The sequence below is a fragment of the Phascolarctos cinereus genome, unplaced genomic scaffold (genome assembly GCF_003287225.1).
Source record: "Phascolarctos cinereus isolate Bilbo 61053 unplaced genomic scaffold, phaCin_HiC Scaffold_4;HRSCAF=312, whole genome shotgun sequence".
NCBI classification, from domain to species: Eukaryota; Metazoa; Chordata; class Mammalia; order Diprotodontia; family Phascolarctidae; genus Phascolarctos; species Phascolarctos cinereus.
In genome coordinates, this window is record NW_027555847.1 from 457,263,313 (window position 1) to 457,284,402 (window position 21,090).

The window sequence follows — 21,090 nt, forward strand, 5'->3', positions numbered from 1 at the left end:
ATTCCATACTTTATAAAGTTTGGATTGTATCATGTAGATCAGAATTAGACAGATGAATTTGGTGTGAATCACAATGTTGTTACCAATGTCCCTTGGCATGATCTTTGATGCTCTTTTCTGAATATAAGAAGCGTCTTCTCAAGCTTTTTATTTCTGTATTTACCCTTGGATGCAGGACAAGGATGGGGGAAGTATTAAGAAGGGGTTCTAGACCTATTGTCATCAAGGTAAGGAACTTGAAATTGTGAATATAGAAACATCTCCCATTGATGCAGGTCTGCAACTTGTGAGTAACTTAAAATCTTAGAAAGTTGCCTGCAGCACTAAGTGGTACCCAGGCCCCTAGGGACACAATGGATAGAACACTGGGCCTAGAGTCAGAAAGACCTGAGTTCAAATCCAGTCTCACATTTAGTAAATATATGACCTGGGCAAGTCACTTAACCACTTTTTGCTTCCATTTCCTCAACTGTAAAATAGTTGATAATAATAATAGAGATAATAGTACCTCACAGGATCAAATGAGTATCAAAAGAGATAATATCTGTAAAGCTCTTAGCATGGTGTTTGACACATAGTAAGTGCTTAATGATTCCTTCCTTCCTTCCACACAGATATAGTAGATGCAGGACTCAAACCCAGGTCTTCCTAACTCCAAAGCCAATCTTCTATCTACTATACCATGATACCAAATATATAGCCACCTTCAGATTAAAACATGTAGCTTGTCTAAATATATCTCTGTTTCACATCTAAAGGAAGAATAAATGAATTTAATCCAGCAAAAACTGTCATCAGAATTAATAAGACATCATATCCTATTTTAGTTACATTTTTCCATTGTCATCTCTTGCAGGTCCTGATTATATCAAACAGAGATTTCAGGAAGGCATAGAAACTAAAGAAAATCCAGAAGAAAAAGTTCCAGAAAAGCCACCTTCACCAAAGGAATCTCCTCATTTTTATCGGAAAGGCACGACTCCCCCCAGGTCCCCTGAGCCAAGCCCAAAATCAAGCCACTCTCCTCAGCCTTCCTCCCCAGTGAAAAAGCAAAACCCCAGCTCAGGGGCAAGACTTAATCAAGAAAACAAGGGTATAGCTGATGAGTATGTAACAGCAGTTGTCAACAAGCCCCTACTTTCAAAGCTACCCACAAAGGAGGAGGTAACAGCATTGCCACAGTCCAAGTACTCTGGCCGCCACAATACTTCCTTCCACCCTGGTAATGGGGAGTTGCATTCACAGTATCATGGCTATTATGTGAAACTGAATGCACCACAGCAACCACCAGAAGACAAGGAGGAAGATGGAGGTGTGAGCCAGTCTTCTTTGGCACTGGTGCCCAAGCAACCACATCAGAAGTCAAGTCCCCTTAAGTCTACGACAAAACTAGCTGCCAAAGAAAGCAAATCTGAGCCAAAAATGAAGAAGTCTGAACTTGCCACACCAAAGAATCCAGCAAACAATGATTCATGTTCTTCTTTGGGAAAAGAAGATAATTCGGTGAGTTTTATAGGAAACTTCTCCCTCTTTCCTAGTACATACTCTTAGGGGATTTTCCTTTCTGCTAGCAATGTGGGATGGTTATTAACCAAGAAGTCACTGAATTACATAAGCCAAGGAATAAATGTCCACAGAATTTCTTCTAAAATTTAGTATGTTACTTTGAAACTAACTAGGATTTTCAACTCAAATCTTCTATTAATTTTCTAGTCAAATTAAAATAACCCAGAAAACTAACAGTCACCTGCTCCCTTTTTTTAACCTTTATTGTTTTCCAGCACTAGGAGCAACTTTTTAAGTGCTAGGAAGGAATTGTAGCTCTTGCTTCCTGGCTGCTGCTGATACCCGCTGTTTGTAAAACATTGTGATAGGCTTAGAAGAGAAAAGGAAATGATGATACATACAAAAGCTGCTTTCAAGAGGCTTAAAATCTAGCAGGGAGTAAAAGGCATGTGCACCAAAGACACTGATACCAGAGAGAGTCTGGTAAGTACAAAAGAGCAGTGTGCTTTGAGAAATTTGAGGAGGGAGAGATGACTTTCTTCTGGGGTTCCCAGGAAAAGCTATAAGAAGGAAATGTTGTCTAGGTTAGACCTTGAAAAAAGGGAACTTTAGACAGATAGATATGGAATTCATTCTAAAGGACAGTGTGGAAAAAAAATGGCTGAGAAGAGAGAAAGCAAGATGGGAATAGTCCCTGAGCCTTTACTGGTTTTCCTGGAAAGTACACAAAGAAAGGCAGTATTAAAAAGGCAGACTGGAAGTCAGTTGTAGAGGGCTATACATTCTAAGATCAGCTTATACTTTATTCTCTAGGCAATGAGGAGCCACTGAAGGATTTTTTTTAAATGTGTTTCTTTTTCTTTTTCAACTAGAGAACTGATATGATCAGTCATGAGGAAGATTATAAAGTAAGTGATGTGAAGGATAGTTTGGAGATCAGTTAGGAGACTTCTGCAGTGGAAAAGGGATAAAGCCCTGCCTGAACTAGGATCATTTCAGTGGGAGTTGGAATAAAGAGATGATTGTGAGAGAGATGGGGGTGATAGAATCAACAGAACTTGATAATTTGTTGGACATGAAGACTGAAGGAGAGAAGGAAAAGTTAAAGATGACTATGAGATTACCAGGATGCATGACTGGGAGGTGATAACAAGAGAAATATAGAAGTTGGAAGAAGGCAGGTTTGGGGGAGAAGATAGAATTCAGTTTGGGGTATACTGAGTTTGCAGTGCCATCAATTCATGTCAGTATTTCGAAATATCCAGCAGGCAGCTGGAAAGATGGATATCGATGTCTGAGGAAATCTTGCCAGTGAAGTAAAGATTTAGGGGTCACATGAATAAATGTGATGATTTAAACCTTTAGAAGTTAATGAGCTCAGCTAGGAAGAGAACAGGACCTATGACAGAAGCTCCTCCTCCTCCCACCTCCCCACCTCCATGTTGAAGAATGGTAGGGAGGGTTATATGGGAATATCGTATCACAAAATCAATTAAGCAAAAAAGTATCAAGGAGGAGGGTGATCAACAGTGTCAAATGCATGATATCAGTCAAGGATATTGAGAACAGAAAGCCATAGATTTGGCATTAAAGAGGGCATTACTTTGAAGACAGCACTGTCAGAAGAATGGCAAGGATAGAAGCCAGATTGCCAAGGGATAAGTAAAGCTCCTAGACCTTCCTTTGGTACCAGCTAGTCAGCATCCTTACACAAGTAAACACACATAGGACCTCTTTAGTCCTCAGTTTCCTATCTCTAAAATGAGAGTTATCCTAGCCTATTGGCTAGAAGGTTAGCCGTATAGTCAGGAAGATCTAACATTAGCTGTGTGAGTATAGGCAATTCACTTCAGTGCCCCCAGACAAGTCCCTGAGTCTCTAAGTTATAGAGGCTATCAGGGCTACATCAATTCATCAAGAATTCTTCATGCCAATGAAATCACAAGTCCAAATCCCCCACCCCTACTCCCCAAAACCAAAATATGAAGAGGTAGTGGGGTTTTTTGCTTCAATATTACGTGGTTTTTTTTTAGAACCAGGCATTTTACTGAACACATTTTACATAGCTAATGTTATCCTGTGTATAATGTTGCCTTCATGTGTATTTGAATTCAATTTGATGAACAAAACTTTGCAGCCAGAACACCTTTCCTCACTATCAGCTTCCTAAGTAGTGACTAAAAAATTCCAGCATTTTACAAAAGAACTTTGTCCATGCAAGGAAAATGTTGTCCTAGAATGTTCTTAGACAGCCAAGTTTTCTAGTGGATTATTTTGTCACCTGTTGTTTCTATTTTATTTATTTATATTATTATCTAATTTATTATTATCTATTATCCATTTTATGTATTATCATTATTTCTTTTTTTTTTTTAGGCAATTGGGGTTAAGTGACTTGCCCAGGGTCACACAGCTCAAAAGTGTCAAGTGTTTGGTCTGAGGTCAGATTTGAACTCAGGTCCTCCTGACTTCTGGGCCGGTGCTCTATCCACTGCGCCACCTAGCTGCCCCTTATTATCATTATTTCTTATAACTTAATATGTGTCAGCACAAGATCTGTTATTATTCCCTATGATTGTGTTGCTGGCACCTTGTAAATTCTCATCTACATGTGACTGATTCTCCTACATGACTTGTAGAACCTGTCTTTTTAATATATAGTGATATCTGGTACACATTGACAATGAAGAAAGTGTGTTCCCAGACTCAGCGGTACTTATAGATTCTGCAGCTGCAGTTAGTGATTGATCAAAATCTGTCCAGCAATTACAAAGCAGCCCAAATGCCCTGTGGGTGGAATAACTGAATTTCAGATTTAGCTTAAGAAAGAGACTAACAATTTCAAAATGACATTTTTTATTCAGATTTGGAATAGTTTAACTGACAAAAAGGATAGTCTGACTATGACCTTGATATAATGATAAAATAATTGAAGTTCATTAGTTGAAATGAAAATATTTGAAGTCTATTCCCTTGAATCTTTAAGAGTATTACAAATATTTATGACATATTAGTTACCATTGTTATAAATCTAGTTTGTTTTCTCTAGACAAGTGTTTTTTTAAATTGCCAAAAATAAATTAACCAGATGAACTGTATCATCTCCAAAAATGTCATCCTGCAATAGAGTAAATGATGTGCTAGAACACTGTTTAATGATGTATCAGTAGGATGGTATACATTGACAATGTTATTGGATTTGTTAAATATAATTTACCTATCATTTGTTTTTCAGCATTTATATCCATATATTGGTTATTCTTCAAGGGCTCATGAGTAATAAATAATGTACACATAAAAAAATTTTCTTTGTATACCCATGGGTGAAAGTCATTCCTATTCCTTAGCTCTCTTTAAAAGTGGCATTAGACTTTAATTGAGCTATGTGGCTTAATAGAACCAAGATCAAAGTGAGTAACGGTTAGAGAGGGCAGATTTCAACACAATAGCCATCTTAAAACGAAATAGATTACAGACATTGGCCGCAATCAAGTAGAAGTTGCATGAACATTTATTGAGAATATTGTAGATGGGATTTATATATCAAATAGGGGACTAGAATAAATGATTAGAAGTACTGACCATGTATTTTATTCAACATAATGTGGCAGATGGGGTACTAGGCTTGGAGTAAGGAAGATGGGTTTCAAATCTCATGAGCTATTACCCTATGGTCAAATCCTTCAGTCTCCTAGAGCCTCATTTCATCTGTGAAATATGGATCATAGCTATGGTTCTTATCTCAAAGAGCTAGTGTAAGGCTCAAATGAGATATCATGTGTTTACAGTGCCTGGCACATAGCAGGCACATAATAAATGTTTATTGACTGACAGTTCTTTGTAAACTTAAAAATTTTATATAATGTTGATTATTAATAACCTATGACTCAGGAGACAAGTTCTAATTATGTTGTTACCATAATTTACTGTGAGTTTAGAGTAAATTATATTCCTGCTGTCCATAGTATCCTTTCTGTAAAATAACTTTGTTAGTTGTAGAAGGTGAAGGCACACCCATCTTAGATGAAGAAAAGGTCTGGTTGACTTTGAAAGATTATCCCTCAATATTAGAACACATTCCTTGCTTTGATTCATTATATTACTCAATGAGTAGGTTGTGTTTTGGATTCCTGATGCCAAATCCTTGGTTACAGAATTCTTCTTCTTACCATTAGGCTCCTTGATTCCAATAGTAATTGGCAATAATCCTTCATGAGGTATATTTTATCTATAAAGATTTTTTTAATAAGTGCTATATGTTGTCATCTTTGGAAATTGGAGCTTCTAGTCACATTCTCAGTAACTATTTTTGCTCCTAAATAGCCACTCAATGCCAGTATCTAAAACTTGGTGTATTTTAATACCGACACATGCAGTCCCCCTAATAAACTGTGCTAACAATCAACCTGTCTCTCAGATTTTCTGTATCTGAGATATGAGATTTATGTAGCATATTTAAAGAAGACTTAGGATAGTATTGTACAAAGTAATACTCACCATAAATTTGAGAAGGAAAAACTCTATATAGTTTTGCTACAGTTCTCTCTACATAAAGATTTCAAATTTATAGCGATATGAATTCATAGCATAGTCCAGTATTGTCTGTCTCTCTCCAGACACTGGGAAAATGGACAGAATAAAAACCAAAATTTTTAAACCTGAAATTAGTGTTTTTAGTGGACCTGCTGAAAACACTACTCCCAGAAATAAGAAAGACTAAAGCAAACTGAAGTGGAACTTGGCAATAATTTTTGGTGATTGTACTGGTTCTACCAAAAAATCCTAAGGAATACCTGAGTTCTGCAGTAACACTTGATCCATCTGGAGGATGATCCTAGGGTCCTCTCTAAATATCCTAGCTAATTCTCATATCTTAGACGCAGGAAATCTGGGACACAGGTTGACTATTAGCACAGTTTGTTAGGGAAAATGTATGTGTTGGGGAAGGGATGAGAGGTTGGGGTTTACCCATGAGAACTGTATATTATATGAATATGTGACTACACATGTGTAACCTTATTCCATAACTGTGCATTTCCATTTGATACACAACTTCATGAGATTTTTCAACATAATTACTTTGGCCTGGACCAGTAGAAACAGATTTAAGATACTGTCTCAGAGCAAGCTGAGACGTTTTCCAGTAGAGGATCCTAACTAATTATCTTTGAAGATTACCCATGATTTTTCCTGGTTTCTTCCAGCCATTACTCTGATCTTCTTCCAGAACACTTTTGAGCATTACCCTGAATAGAATTCTTCCTCAGGTCATACAGAGTTTCTTCTGAATTGAAGTAAGCCCTAAATAATCCCTAAATCAAATCAAGCTTGAACCTGGAATAATCTGTTAATAATTATTTTTAGAGAGAGACTTCAGGTTTATTTCAGGTAATAAAGGGGACTGTTTTATACATTTTGTTTTGGTTCAAAATAATTCCATTTTACTTGAAGGATAATAACCAGGCTCACTTAACTAACACTAGAATATCAAAGAGGAATTTGGATATGTGTTTTCTCCAGATGTATTTCTAATTATCTTTGATTCACTTATCTTTACTTGTCACATCAGATTCAGAATTTCTTTCCAAAAGAAAATTCTTCATAATTGGATATAGGAGCAACATACCCATGAATAAAACTATACTTCCTTAAAGTTAAAATTTAATTCCACATTTTGACTGGTTCACATTTTGTTATATAAAATATTATATTGGTTCTAATCAAGACCGAATCCTCATGCTGCTACCACTTCTTTCATTGCACCTGCCCTGATCAGTCTTGAAAAGCAAAGACTGATTTTTCATTTTGCTATGTTAAGCTCCTACTGGGCATGACAGTCATATTTCTGGGACTTCGCCTTTCCCTGCACATAACATAGATATTTGAAGAATGAAAGGGTCACCCACTGGCACCTGTCTATAAAACATTGTGGCCTAGAGCTAAAAGTGACAAAATAGCCTTTTTTCTTCATATTGCTGCTACTTGAGCTTAAAGGCATAACTTTACTGAGGCTTCTTTAAACAAGAGTTACAAAGAATATTCCAAAAAGTAGCTTAAACAGTGGTATATTTCATAACTTAAGGAAAGATTTATAAGATGTTTTGCAGACTTGCTCACTAAATCTGGAAGCTAGAACAGCAGGATGTCGCTATAATATGTCCCAAAAGTAATAACACCTCACATTTTTTCTAGGACTTCAGAGTTTTATTAAGAGCCTCTGTATATGTTTTATCATTGGAACTTAGGACAGCCATGTGGAGCAGTCAAGATAAGTGATTATTATCCCCATTTTACAGATGGGAGACACTGTGGCTCAGTGGGTATTAAAAGATTTGTCTAACATTACATCAACAGAATCTACATCTCTTATATCTAATTTCCTTTGATCTCCCCCTGTAAACCATGATGCCTCACACTAGCTAGTAAGTATAATTTATACCCTAGACTATAGAAGTGAATACATTTTGAACAAATTCTTGGGTAATTCTACAAGGTTATTAAAAGAAGGGACAAAGGATTTGGGACTTTAATGTAGACATCATAGAACCAGCATGGTATAGTGGGAAATATGCTGGACTTGACTAAGGAGGGACCTGGATTGAAATCCTACTTCTGCCATTTAATTAGGTATTTGATCATAAGTATGTCATTTAACCTCAGTTTTCTTGTCTTAGGGGCAGTATCTATAGTCCCTCACAAGGGGATTGTGAGAAATCAAATGAAATGTTGTATGTGAAGTGCTTTGCAAGCTTTAAAGGGCTACAGAAATGGCATCTCTTCTTATATAGAGGATACTTACCCTACTCTAGCCCAGTCCTTAGTGCCACCGTGGGGCATGGGATGTGGTGTGTTTTACCCACTGTTATTGGTATAGGCTGAGATGTCATGTATTTCACTTCAGAAGTAATGCATGAATTCCAATATCCTGAAAGGACTGAAATATTTTGCAATATAACACTCTCATTGACAGGCTGCTAATTGGAGTAAATTGAAATGCAGCATCTAATTAGTCTCCATAGTGAATGATGGCAGAGTCCAAAGCAAGATCACCTGAAGATTTAATTTGTTCCTTTATTAATAACATGGAACATATAATTAGCATTAATACAAGTCAGGCCTCCTTTTGTACTAGTTGGAAACCACCTTTGAAATTCTATGTGAGAAGAGTTAATTAGTTATTATCAACACATCTTATTTTTCCCATGGTCGTAAGGAGACTACATTATGCAGATAGAGTACAGATTTTAAAGAACTTGGCAGCATACTAAAATTGCTTTGTTGCAGTCTAATTTTATGTAAATTAAGATCTATCCCTACAGTATTATCATCCATAAGTATCTTCGTTCTTGCTCCTAGATGCCAGCTCAGGATCTGCCCCATTTCCATTTCTTCTTCCTGATTTTGCCAAGTCCATTTTCTGTCTTATAATTGTCTGTTCTCCTTAGCCTGAGAGAATTTCTCTTTCTCAATACTCCCTTAGGGGGTGGGGACACCTTAGAAAAATTCTCCTGATAAAATCTGTTGTTTAGTTAGTATTAATTTACATTCTATTCAAATACTGTTCTACTACAACTAGTTTCCTTGTCTGTAAAATAAGGAAGATTATGTCTACTCTGCTGTGAGGATCAAATTGAGATAAGGGGGTATGAAATATCCTTGAAAAAAGCATTAAAATTTTTGTATGAACTGATAGAGAAGCATCATTGGCAGTACCAAGAGAATAATATACACAGTGATGCCAATAGTGTAAGTGAAAAGGAAGTTGAAGTTTGAGAAACAGAAAAAACAATAAAGATCCCAAAGAAGAAGTCATGAAACCTACCTCCTCCCTCACAGTGCCAAAGTGGAGGGCTTCCAAAATGCCATACCTATGGTCAGACAATATTTCTACATCACAGGTTTTTGCTTCATTATTTCTCTTTATCCCAAGGAAGGGTTCACTTTAAGAAAAGGGTAGAAAATGACTGAAATGAAGACAAAAGACATCATTTTAAAACAAAATTTAAAAGTAAAGCTCCATATAAATACAGGGTATGATTATTAACCATTTAATCAACAGGCATTTATTAAGCACCCACTACAGTCCAGGCACAATGCTAGACAATAGAAATAGAAATACAAAGAATGAATAATCCCTCTTCACAAGGAGATTGCATTCTAATGAGTAAGCATTAGGTACATATGTAAGTATATAAAGAAGAAATACAAAATGGTTAAAGACAAGGGCATTTGGGAGGGGAGGCAGTAGTGGTTAGGGGGTGGGGCAGGAATCTGAAAAAATATATATGCATAGAAGATAATGTTTGAGCTGTCTTGGAGAAAGAATAATTCTATGAACCAGAGGTAAGAAAGGATGATATTCCATCCATGAAGAAGAGCTGAAGTGTCATGTGAGAGGAACAAAGAGAAGGCTAGTTTGAATAGATTGCAGAGTAGGAGAGGGGGATTAATGTACAGCGGCTGGAAAAATAGACAGGAACCAGGCTGAGAAGAGCATTAAAAGCCAACAGAGGAATTTATATTTTATTTTAGAAGCAATAGAAGGCACTGGGATTGATTGAGCAGGGGAGACTCGTTTAAGGAGAATCACTTTGGCTGCCGGGTGGAAAATGGATTGTAGTGGGAAGAGAATTGAGGTACGGATACGATTAGGAAACTTGCAATTATCCGGGTGAAAAATGATGAGGTCATGAATTAAGGTGGTGGCTGCATGAATAGAGGAAAAAGGGTCATATACAAGTTGTAGTCCTAGAAACAGCAAAGTTTGCAACAGAGTTTCAAACAGAGGGGTGAGACAGAGTGAAGAGATGAGGATAGCACATGATGAGCCTGAGAGGCTACAAGAATGATGATACCTTCTGTAGCAATAGTGACATTTGGAAAAGGATTGGTTTGGGGGAAATGAGAATAAGTTTTCTTGGAGATATGTCGAATTTGACATGTCTCTTATACTTCCGGTTTGAAATATCTAACTGGCTGTTGATGATGTGGAACTTGATCTCAAGAGATAGTGGAACTGGATATTTAGATATGAAAGTCATCTGGATAGAGAAGATAGTTGGAACTGATTAGATGACCAGAGAAAAGAAGAGGACCTAGGACAGTCTGAGGGAACACCCAGTGTTAAAGGGTGTGATATCAATAATGAGCCAGCAAAGGACACTAAGAGGGAGTAGTCAGATATTTAGGAGGGGAATCTAGAGAAAGCAGCGTCACAAGTACACAAAGAGGAGGGAATATCCAGGAGGACAGGATGATCAAGATTGTCAGTTAGGTTGAGGACTGGAAAATGGACATGTGATCTGGAAATTAAGAAATCATTGGTAATTTTGGAGAAAGTGGTTTCTATTGAGTGAGAGTAGAAGTAAGATTGCAAAGAATTGAGGGAGAGGAAAGAAAGTGGAAGCAACAACCACAGATAGCTTTTTGTAGGAGTTCTGCTGAGAAAGGGAGGCAAGACATTGAATGACAACTTGAGGGGAACAGTCTAGTGAAGTTTTTTTTTAAGGTTGGGGCAGACTTGGTCATAGTTGAAGGCAATAGGGAAAGATGCACTGGTTTGGGAGAAATTGAAGATTAAAGGGGGTTGTAATCTGCTGAAGAAGACAGGACAGCGTGAGATCAAAGGCATGTGCAGGGGTTTGCCTTGGCAAGGAGAAGAGTTATCTTATTATCAGACTCATATAAAGTGAGAAAGGAAGAGAAAAGGAAAGATGAGTCAAGGGATTCTGAGGTATAGGCAGAGGTGTCAAACTCACAACTGTAGTAAAATTATCAAGTGCAGCCTAAACCAGATTAAAATCTAATTGGGAAATGCTTAACAAAATAAATAAAAATACAATATAACATAATGTTAATTTGTTGTTTTCTATGTAGTTCCTATGTAGTCTCCAGGGATCCATTTCTATCTGAGTTTGACACCGCTGAATTGTTGAGAATTATAGAAGAGGGAGTACATGTTAAATGGCCTCAGTTTTCTCAAACAAGTAAGAGGAAAACTCCTCAACTGAGAAAGTGGGAGAAAGGGGGTAGGTATGGGACACTTGAGGAAAGGAAAGAAGATTTAGAATAGCTTCTGAAAGGAATGAGATAGGGGATTAATTTGGGAGAAATGAATTTATGGTATACCCAGTCAGCATGGTTTTATGACTTCCCCCAGCTTTGTTCAGCACATGAGTTAGGTGCAAAGGAGGGACATGGTGAGAATAATCTGAGGTTTGAATTTATCAAGAACAAGAGGTCAAGGGATTCAAATTGATGACAATGTATGTAATCGAATTGCTTAACTATAGGGTGAAGATTGGGAAGGAAGTAAAGTAAAATCAGAGCAGGGGTGGTAATGGCCTGAGAAAGTGCTGAGGAGTAGAGGGATTGATATTCACAGTGAGCTCAAGGAAAAGATTTGGGTGGGGCAGATGGAATGATAGGAAGTTATGGTCAAATAAAGGAATGTCAGTTTTTAATTACAAAAATGGAACACTTGTGGGTGATGATGAATCCAGGATATGACTATCACTGTGTATGGCTAAGGTGGAGTTCAAAGGTCTGTAGAGTTTGAAAATGAGGAATTGGGAGGTTAGGAAGTCTGAGGGGGTATCAACATGGATATAGAAGCCTCTAGCATAAGAGAAGTTGTAGAGGAGAGGAAGATAGTGAACCAAGCAATAATTTTTTTAAGAAAGGAGAGTGAAATGACCTGGGTGCCAGTAGACAACATATAACATAATTTGAATAGGGTAGAAAATTTTGATACAAATAAAAGCTTTGATATAAAGGAGGAGAGGTAGCTAAGTAATGGTGGGAGAATTTGGAAATAACAGTGACAAGCAAGGAGTATTCAGACCAGTCTTCTAAGACAAGTATGTGGGGGAAAACAGGAATGGAGTTGGAAGTATGGCCAATATAAAAGACTGATTCCTAACTGAACTGGGTCTGGTAAAGAGATTAATTATGTGAGACTTTGTGTATAGAACTTGTAGTCAAATCAGCAGAGCAGATAAGTGGCTCAATAATAGAATGTCAGGGCCTGAGTCAGGAAGATTCATCTTCATGAGTTCAAATGTGGTCCCAGACACTTACTAGCTGTGTGACCCTGGGCAAGTCATTTAATCCTGATTGGCTCACTTTGCTCATCTGTAAATTGAGCCTGGAAAAAAAAAATGCCAAACCCCTCCAGTATCTTTGCCCAGAAAATTCCAAATGGGGTCATAAAGAGTCAGAAGGGACTGAAGAACAATGAAAATCAAATCAGCAAAGTAATTAGGGCAGGCCATGTAAATAGCCTTGTTAGGTGAGAATAGATGCTGGTAAGGGTGTATGCCTTGAAAATCATCATTGAGCAGGTTGATACTGGGTTTTAGGGTGTGTTTTGGATATGAGTATAGGAAATGAAAATTCGCAGCTATGAAGTTAATTCTGACAGTGAGTAATTTAAATCTGATCCACTATTATGAAATTGCCTGGGATTTTTTAAAATTTAGTTTAATTTGTTTATTTTGTTACATCTTAAGTTCTGAACTGTCTCCCTCCCTCCTCACCCTGCACTAGAGAAGGCCATCATTTAGCACAGATTTATAAATATATGTAAAATTATATTATGCATACTTCTATTTAGCAATTCTTTCTCTGGAGGTAGATAGCAGCTCCCTTCATAGGTCTTTTATAGTTGATTTGAGTATTTGTAGTACTCAGAATAACTTGATTGTTCACAATTATTCTTCAAACAATATTGCTGTTAATGTATACAGTGTTCTCTTGGTTCTGCTCAATTTCACTCTTCATTATTTAACACAATTCTTTACATGTTTTTCTAAGATCATCTAAGCTCATCATTTCTTATGGCACAGTAGTATTCCATCACAATCATATGCCACAACTTGTTCAGTCATTCCCCAAATGATGGGCATCCCCTCAATTTCCAGTTCTTTGCCGCCACAAAAAGGGCTGCTATAAATATTTTAGAATACCTTGGGAAACAGACCTAATAGTGATATTGCTGGGTGAAAGAATATACACAGTTTAATATCTCTTTGGGCATAATTCGAGGTTGCTCTCCAAAGTAGTTGGATCAGTTCACAGTTCCACCAACAATGTATTAATGTTCCAATTTTTCAACATTCCTTCCAGCATTTATCATTTTCCTCTTCTATCATTTTAAGCAATCTGATAGGTATAAGATGGTATCTCAAAGTTGCATTTCTCTAAGCAGTAATTATTTAGAGCATTTTTCATGTGACTGTAGCTTTGATTGCATCATTTAAAAACTGCCTGTTCTTATCCTTTGACCATTTATCAATTGGGGAATGACTCATTCTTATAAATTTGGCAAATATTTGACAAACATATTTGATAAATATTTATTTGACAAATAGATGACAAATATATTTGACAAATGTGTATTTGCAAATATATTTGAGAGGAGACCTTTATTTGAGAAACTGTCTATAAAAGTCTTTTTCCACAATTTTCTACTTTTCTTCTAATCTTGGCTATATTAATTTTATTTGCACAAAAACTTTTTTAGTTTAATGTAATAAAAATTATCCATTTTGCATCTTGCAGGGCTCTCTGTTTCTTGTTTATTCATAAATTCTCCTATCCATAAGTCTCATAGGTAATGTGTTCCATGTTCTTCTAGTTTTCTGTCATGTACTTTTTAAGTATACCACCTGCCAAACTTGCCTGGGGGATATGGACTTGAGAAAATGTGTGTAAAAAGTATTATTTCCTATGTGTGTATGTATATATGTATGTATATTTACTTTGAAGAGGGGGTGGTATCCAAAAAGGTAAACAGAAGAAGGTAAGAGGAACAAAACTTCATTTTAGCTTTCTCTAAATTCTTGTTATTTAAATACTTTGGTACAGAGCAGGGGTTCTTAACTTTTTTGTGTGTCATGGACCCCTTTGACAGTCTGGCAAAGCCTGTACACTCTCTCTCAGAATAATGTTTTTAGATGCATAAAACAATTCACAGGATTACAAAGAAGGCCAATAATATTGAAATAATTATACAAACATTTTTTTAAAGTAAGTTTATGGACCTCATATTAAAAACCTTTGTTGTAGAAGGTTTTGCTTAACTGCATTCATGAGAAAACAAATTTTCCTAAACTGAATTCCCAGTATCTGAAATCCACAGGGATGGTGAATGCCACCTCAGGTAAAGGTTCTATCTTTATAAGGACTAGTATTCATATGTTAGGAGCTAGCTAAATAAAATTGTGTTATCACTTACAGAACAATCTCTAACATTAGAATGTGCTCAATTGAGATACATCATGGTCACTTTTAACATTTTTACAACTTTAACAACTGGTTACATTTTAAGTTATAGAATTGGATTAATTGTTAATTCACTTAATGGGCTAACTGTATCCTTGAGGTTTTTTTTTACATTAAAAAGTAATATTTATTTTGTTTTATTTTCAGGGTCCTAATTCAGTCATGATTGTCCTGGTCATGCTGTTGAATATTGGGTTAGCCATTCTTTTTGTTCACTTTCTAACTTGATTGGAATTAGGAAAGGTAAGACTAGTATCATTTTCATGTAAACTCACAAGACATAATAGTTTCAATTCCCTTATTCAAATCTATAATCACAATTTTTTTGTTTTTTGTTTTGTTTTTGTTTCCGTTTTTTAATATCTCTGTAATGTCCTTTATTTTAATTTTGGCTATGCCTGAATGTGATTCAACGTAGTTACTTACTGATATCACTGTTTTGACCCTTCAGTGAAGTCATGACAACTAGTGGAATTAGCCCACAGTTCTCTGCAGTAGTGTCATCAGCCTTTTAAATGGCAACACACCAGTCATGCTCAGACACAGGGAAGGAGGCTTGGAATTAGGATGGGATCGCAAGAGAGAGATCTGAGACTTGGAAAATTCAGCCAGAGGACCTGTTCAGTTCCCTTGGGGATGGTTTGTGGCTTTGGGGTCCTCTGAAGGCTGAAGCAAGCAGCTATGTTGGAGAGCAAAACTTAATGATTTTTTTTTATTTAAAAAGCAAAAGCCAAACAAAACACCCAATCTGCTGCTGCAGCCCCCAACCGGTGAAGTGCATTGGCTACTCCATCCTAGCAGAGTGTGACTAAACTGGAAATGTATGGAGCTGCACTTTTTGTTGATGGAAGCTAACAGCTGCCTTACTGTTTTACCATCTGACGTTTTTAGTAGGGAGCTGGGCAAAGGACTGCCAGAGGAATGCGGTCAGAGGATACTGTTGCTGTGGAAGTGACTCCAACATTCACTCCTTTCTCATTAGAAGAAATAGTTAGCAGCATCACTCACCAGTCTTATGCCATTACCTGCTGCTTTTAACTTCTCCTGTGGTGTTCTGGGAGATTACATTTTCTTTTGCTTGTGCATGACTGTTCATTTTGTTGTTGATTTAAATTTGATGTATAGCCATGATAATTAATGGTGTGAAGTCCTGGCTAGTGAAAATGTAATTGTTGCATCTTGAGGTAAATGCAAAACAGAAATCTAGTATACACGTGTATTTTGATAGGAAGGCAGAGCTCTTCATGACATTCATTTTCCTAAACTGGTAAAAACTCTGTTTCTCTTTCATGTTGATTGGGCAGAGTCTGGAGGCACCATGATGTCTTCCTGAGCAGTCACTAGGTTTGACATGCTTGTGTCTGTAACACACTGGAACATGGAGGCTCTTTGGGGGTGATATTTTTAAATGGAAAGCTAGACTACAAAAGGATTCTGAGAACTAGAATCAAGGCTTTGCATGGTTTGGGGATTTGTTTTTTCTTTTTTTTTAATGCCTTCGTGTTAATAGTGATAAGTGTTGAAATGATTCAATTTCATCACTTACGTGTCCTATAAGTGAATAATCTTGTTAGAGGCCAGTTCCAATGAAAATGAAGCTAAGATGTTAATAATAACTTTGGGGGGGGGGAGAGTTAAACTAATTTTGTGTTGAATACATTCAGGTAGAGCATATAAATTTGTTTTTAAAATCGCTGCTTATCAAATTTATGCCTTTTGTGTTTTTTTTAAAGACCATATGTAATTTTATTTTAAATTTAAAAGCCTTAGAAATTTTCATTTGGGGTTATTTGGGTTTTTTTGCGGCATTTATTATATGAGCTGCGTTTATTTTGTGATGTTGTACTGTATTACTATATCCTTTTATTACTTAAAAGCATGCATATTTACTTGCAGAAACTGTATGTAGGATGCTTGTCCTCAAAGTAAACATTTTTCTTATTTAAAAAATAAATTGGAGGAAGGAAGAGACTTCTGTCTCTTATTTCAAATATTTCATCCTTTGTAGTTTGGGAAACTTTTTGTAAACCCTTTTCATTTTGTGCACGATATAACAAGAATTATTTCTACCTTGTATGCTGTCTTTTCAGGGCAGCACTTACAGTAACATAGGTGAGGACTTAATGCTTTGTCTCCTGAGCCAGCTAACTGCAGGGTAGTAACCCAGTGGTGTTTTTTGCAGAAGTACAGTATGTTGAGAATCCTGTGTGTGACCAGTATGGAATCAAGAAGAAAGCAGAAAGAGAGCAAATGAAAATTGCAACCTGTGTATTTATTTTTTTAAAAAATCATACTTTTACTTTGACATTTAGGAAGCAACATTTTTAAATTAAAAAATGTTTGTCTCTATATAAACCTTGGTACTAGAGGTCACTGCTCCTTCCTGTCGCACTCCATGTCTCCTTACTGGGAAACCTGATTTTTTAACTGAAATATTTAATTCTTATTAAATGTTTATTTAAAGTACTTAATGCTTTGGAAATAATGAGTAACAGATAACTTCAGGAAATGTTTATAAAGTAAGCATGGTGGTTCCATTTATAAATATATGTATGATTTCTAAGCTTTTTTAAAAACAAAGCTCAAACAGAAATTGTTGGTATTTTTCTAAAATGTGCACAAGCTGTATTTTACATGAAAGGCTATTTATAATGGGTTGTTATACTGTACACTACATTTTGGACAGCACATGAAGTCTGCCAATGTACTTAATATGTCACTTTGTTTATTTAAAGTTTCTTGCTGTGAAAGAACTCTTTACCTATGAGTTCCTTTATTTATAGTCCTTGACCCCAAAATGTATAATGTACAGTTTTCACAACTGTATTTGCTCTAATAAAAAAGTTGGTTATTAATAAAGTTTTAGGTGGGTTTCCTTTGTGTTTAAACTAGTCTTGTACAGTGTGTACTTTTTTGTTGTTGACTTTGCCAATGGAAATTTAACAGTAGAAATTAAAATGAATCAAAGCAGGCCAATGTCAGAAGTGTCCCATCATATTATTTATTTCTTCATTTCTGCCACCTTCCCCTTTAAAAAAAATTATTTTTCAATTGTTAAATATGAAATTTCATCTAACACTTTCAAAAATTGGATTACTGTCTTATCAAGGGAATTTACTTTTACATTTAAAGAACTCTCTAAGTTAGTATAAACTTCTCTCCTACATGATAACCTTTCAGTTAATTAAAGTTGATTCAGCTATTTTGCTCCTTTTCTTAATGCCCAGAATAAATTAGTATGTTACCATAGTCTCCTAGTGCCTAAGCTGATAAGTGGCAATTTAGACACCTTTGGAAGCCCATTAACTCTCAGGTTACTGAGTCTCCTTGAATTTTAAGCTCCCTTTTGAGCCCAGAATGTTGCTGAGTTAAGATTAACTTGACATGTAAGCATACTAAGCAGCTAAAAGGTCCTTCTGCCACCAAATACCTCTTCCATTTTCTTTTCCAAAATAACTACCTATAATTTCCACATTAGTTACTCCTTTGGGTGAAAGGATTAAAGGTCCCTATTAAGGTGTTTGAGTCATTATCATAACTAAGTGAAGTAGCTGATCATCTTTAGGTATTTAGCAGGCTAATTAATTTTAAAAAATAAAAGAAAAGGTTTAACTTTTCATGGAAGGAAGAAAAGACCCATAGTATGGAAGGGCAAACTGCTTATTGGTAAAAACATGATTACCACTGTGGAGGAAGGGACTTGAAGAAACTGAGGGCAACATAAAGTCCCATGGAAGCCTGGGCCCAAAAGATAAGGATAACAGTTTTATTTCAGGTCGTAATTGGCCTCCACTGAGCCAGGTGCCAGAATACACACACCGCCATGACTTTGGGGAATTTGGAAGATTCCTCACACCCCATTTATAGCAAATGATTTCTGGTAGTGTGAAGCAAATTGGACTACTGACTTGCCCACGGTCACATAGCTAGTTAAGTGTCCCAGGTAGGATTTGAGCCTAGGAGGTAGTTTAAGTGGTGCATTGGATAGAGTGCTGGACCTGGAATTAGAAAGATCTGAGTTCAAAAACTGACTCAGATAGTTACGTTCTGTGACTCTGGGCAAGTTGCTTAACTTCTCTCTGCCACAGATACCTCATCTATAAATGAGGATTATAAAAAAGGATTGTGGTAAAAAGGTAACATTTGTAAAGTGTTTTGTAAAATTTAAAGTGCTATATAAATGTGAGCTATTATTATTACCTGACTTCAAGTCCAGCACTCTAACCCCTGTGTCACATGAGTTAAATAAAGTACTCTTACTATATTCCTGGCATAGGCTTCCTTATCCTAAAAATCTACTCATTACCACTTCTCCCATACCTCTCCTCTCATCCCATGAACACAGTGATGAAAAGTAGCTCTCTCTTTTTACTATAATGAAGTGAGACTCTAACACTGTGATAATTCACCACGAATCACAAATGTGACCTCTTCATCTTGACCTGACCCATTAATGTGATTGTCTGCAACTTTCAGCTAGCGTAATATGTGAAAAGCACTCTGAACTTGAAATGGGAAGGCCTGCTTTACAGTCCCAGTCTGTCAGCATATAAAGTACTGCCTCCCCAACCTTCTAAATCAGTCATATTTCAATAATGTCAAATTGAATTAATAATCCATCCAAATGGCTACATAAAAAGGAATACATGCAGGTATTTCAACACAGTATCCCCTCACCCTTTTTTTTTAATCTATTCATCCCTGCTCTATGCTAAAGAACATACTGGGTTGGGAGAGAAGAGAGAAGAATGAATAGTGAGAATGTGATATAAAGAAAAAAAGTATCAGTAAAAAGTATTTTTAATATAATTGTCATCATTGTCAGACCCCTCCATTGATCCAGGTCACAGCCTTTCTCATGACTTATTAAATCATTTTTAGAGTTTCTATATATATTATACTTACATAGATATATACAATCTATAGCAGGTTCCCCACCCCTGATCTATAGTACAGTATATTATATATAATATACACACATGCACACATACACGTATAGTATAATGTAGTATGTATTCAGAGAGACAGAGGAAAAGAGTGTATGTATGGAATCACTGACTATTCAAACTTCAGATGAAGAGCATCTCTGCTGGGTTCTCAGATGACAGGCACATAGGCTCTCCCAGAAGCATAGAAACTATCAGAGCTTACACTTCCCTGTAATTGATGGCCTTCAAGAACCCAGAGACACTTCCATGTTATGAGAAAGCATTGGATTTTAGCAGAGCTTTAATGCAGGGTAGTTTACCAAAAAACACCATAAAGCAAAGCACAAAAGCTTTCAAAGTTCCTTAGAGTGTATTAAAAGGTACATGTACTCACTGGTGCATCTGTCATAATTGGTTCAGAAATATTCAGGAATCTAGGCCATTCATTATATAACTAGGTATAAACATTAATGTCTGTTACCAAAACATGATAGAAAGATACAATTAGGTAATATGAGAAATGAGTCTGACAAAGGTCTGCCACATTGTTTGTACCCTTAGCGACAAGAACCAGATTACCAATAAGTATACAACCTAGAAAGATAAGCATTAGTACAGAGAAATGTATTAATAGGCTTACTCAGCCATTGTGTTTAATCAGAGGGATTATGAAACAGATAAATGGCTCCAACTTTGGATAAATGAAAACACGTCTAATGAGAAAATTAAAGCACACCAGGGTAGCACAATGTCCAAAGATGTTCCAAGAACTGAGGATACAATTTCACTAATGATGGCTTGAAGGTCTGTGATTGATGCAGGAATGATGAGAAATAAGGTTATTTCCTGAGGTGCCATATAAACAGCTGAATGGTTCTTTTCAAATTCTGCATCATCCTAAACTTGTGGGCTTTTTCTTAACAAGTAACAGGTAGAAGCAAGCTTTTTAAATTTAACCAATATACTTCATTAGCTATCTTAAGGGGTGTTTGGTTATAATAAAAATAATTCAAGTTTATGTATTGCTTTAAGGTTTACAAAACATTTTCCATACATTGTTTTGCTTCATTCTCACAACAACCATATGAAGCAGGTGCTGTTATTATCCCTCTTTTACAGAGGAGGAAACTGGGGGTGAGGGAGGACCAATGACACACCAAGTGTCACAAAGTGTAACTGTCTAAGGTGGGATTTGAACCTGAGTCTTCCCGAGTCCAAGTTTAGTGTTGTATCTACTGTGCCATGGTAGTTAGGGAGAATGGGGAGCTATAGAATTCTATGACACCTCCTCCTCTCCCCTCACTTTCCCCATAGTAAACATGGAGATTCAGGACACAGAAAACCTAAGTTTATCAAACCGTATTCCTTTTCC

General features: G+C 36.4%; 1 protein-coding gene across 3 annotated transcripts in view; it reads left to right on the forward strand.

The window, feature by feature from the left end:
* JPH1 (junctophilin 1) overlaps positions 1-17,653 on the forward strand; it is a 102,673-nt gene extending 85,020 nt beyond the window's left edge. Inside the window, exons 4-6 of one of the 3 annotated variants that reach the window (XM_020971031.2) lie at positions 857-1,503; positions 14,938-15,033; positions 15,242-17,653. In XM_020971031.2, coding sequence (XP_020826690.1) covers positions 857-1,503; positions 14,938-15,018 — 728 coding nt within the window. In that variant the 3' untranslated portion in view covers positions 15,019-15,033; positions 15,242-17,653. The remainder of the gene's footprint in view (positions 1-856; positions 1,504-14,937; positions 15,034-15,241) is intronic. The other 2 variants (XM_020971033.2, XM_020971034.2) reach the window with 2 other exon arrangements.
* Positions 17,654-21,090: the final 3,437 nt, after the last annotated feature.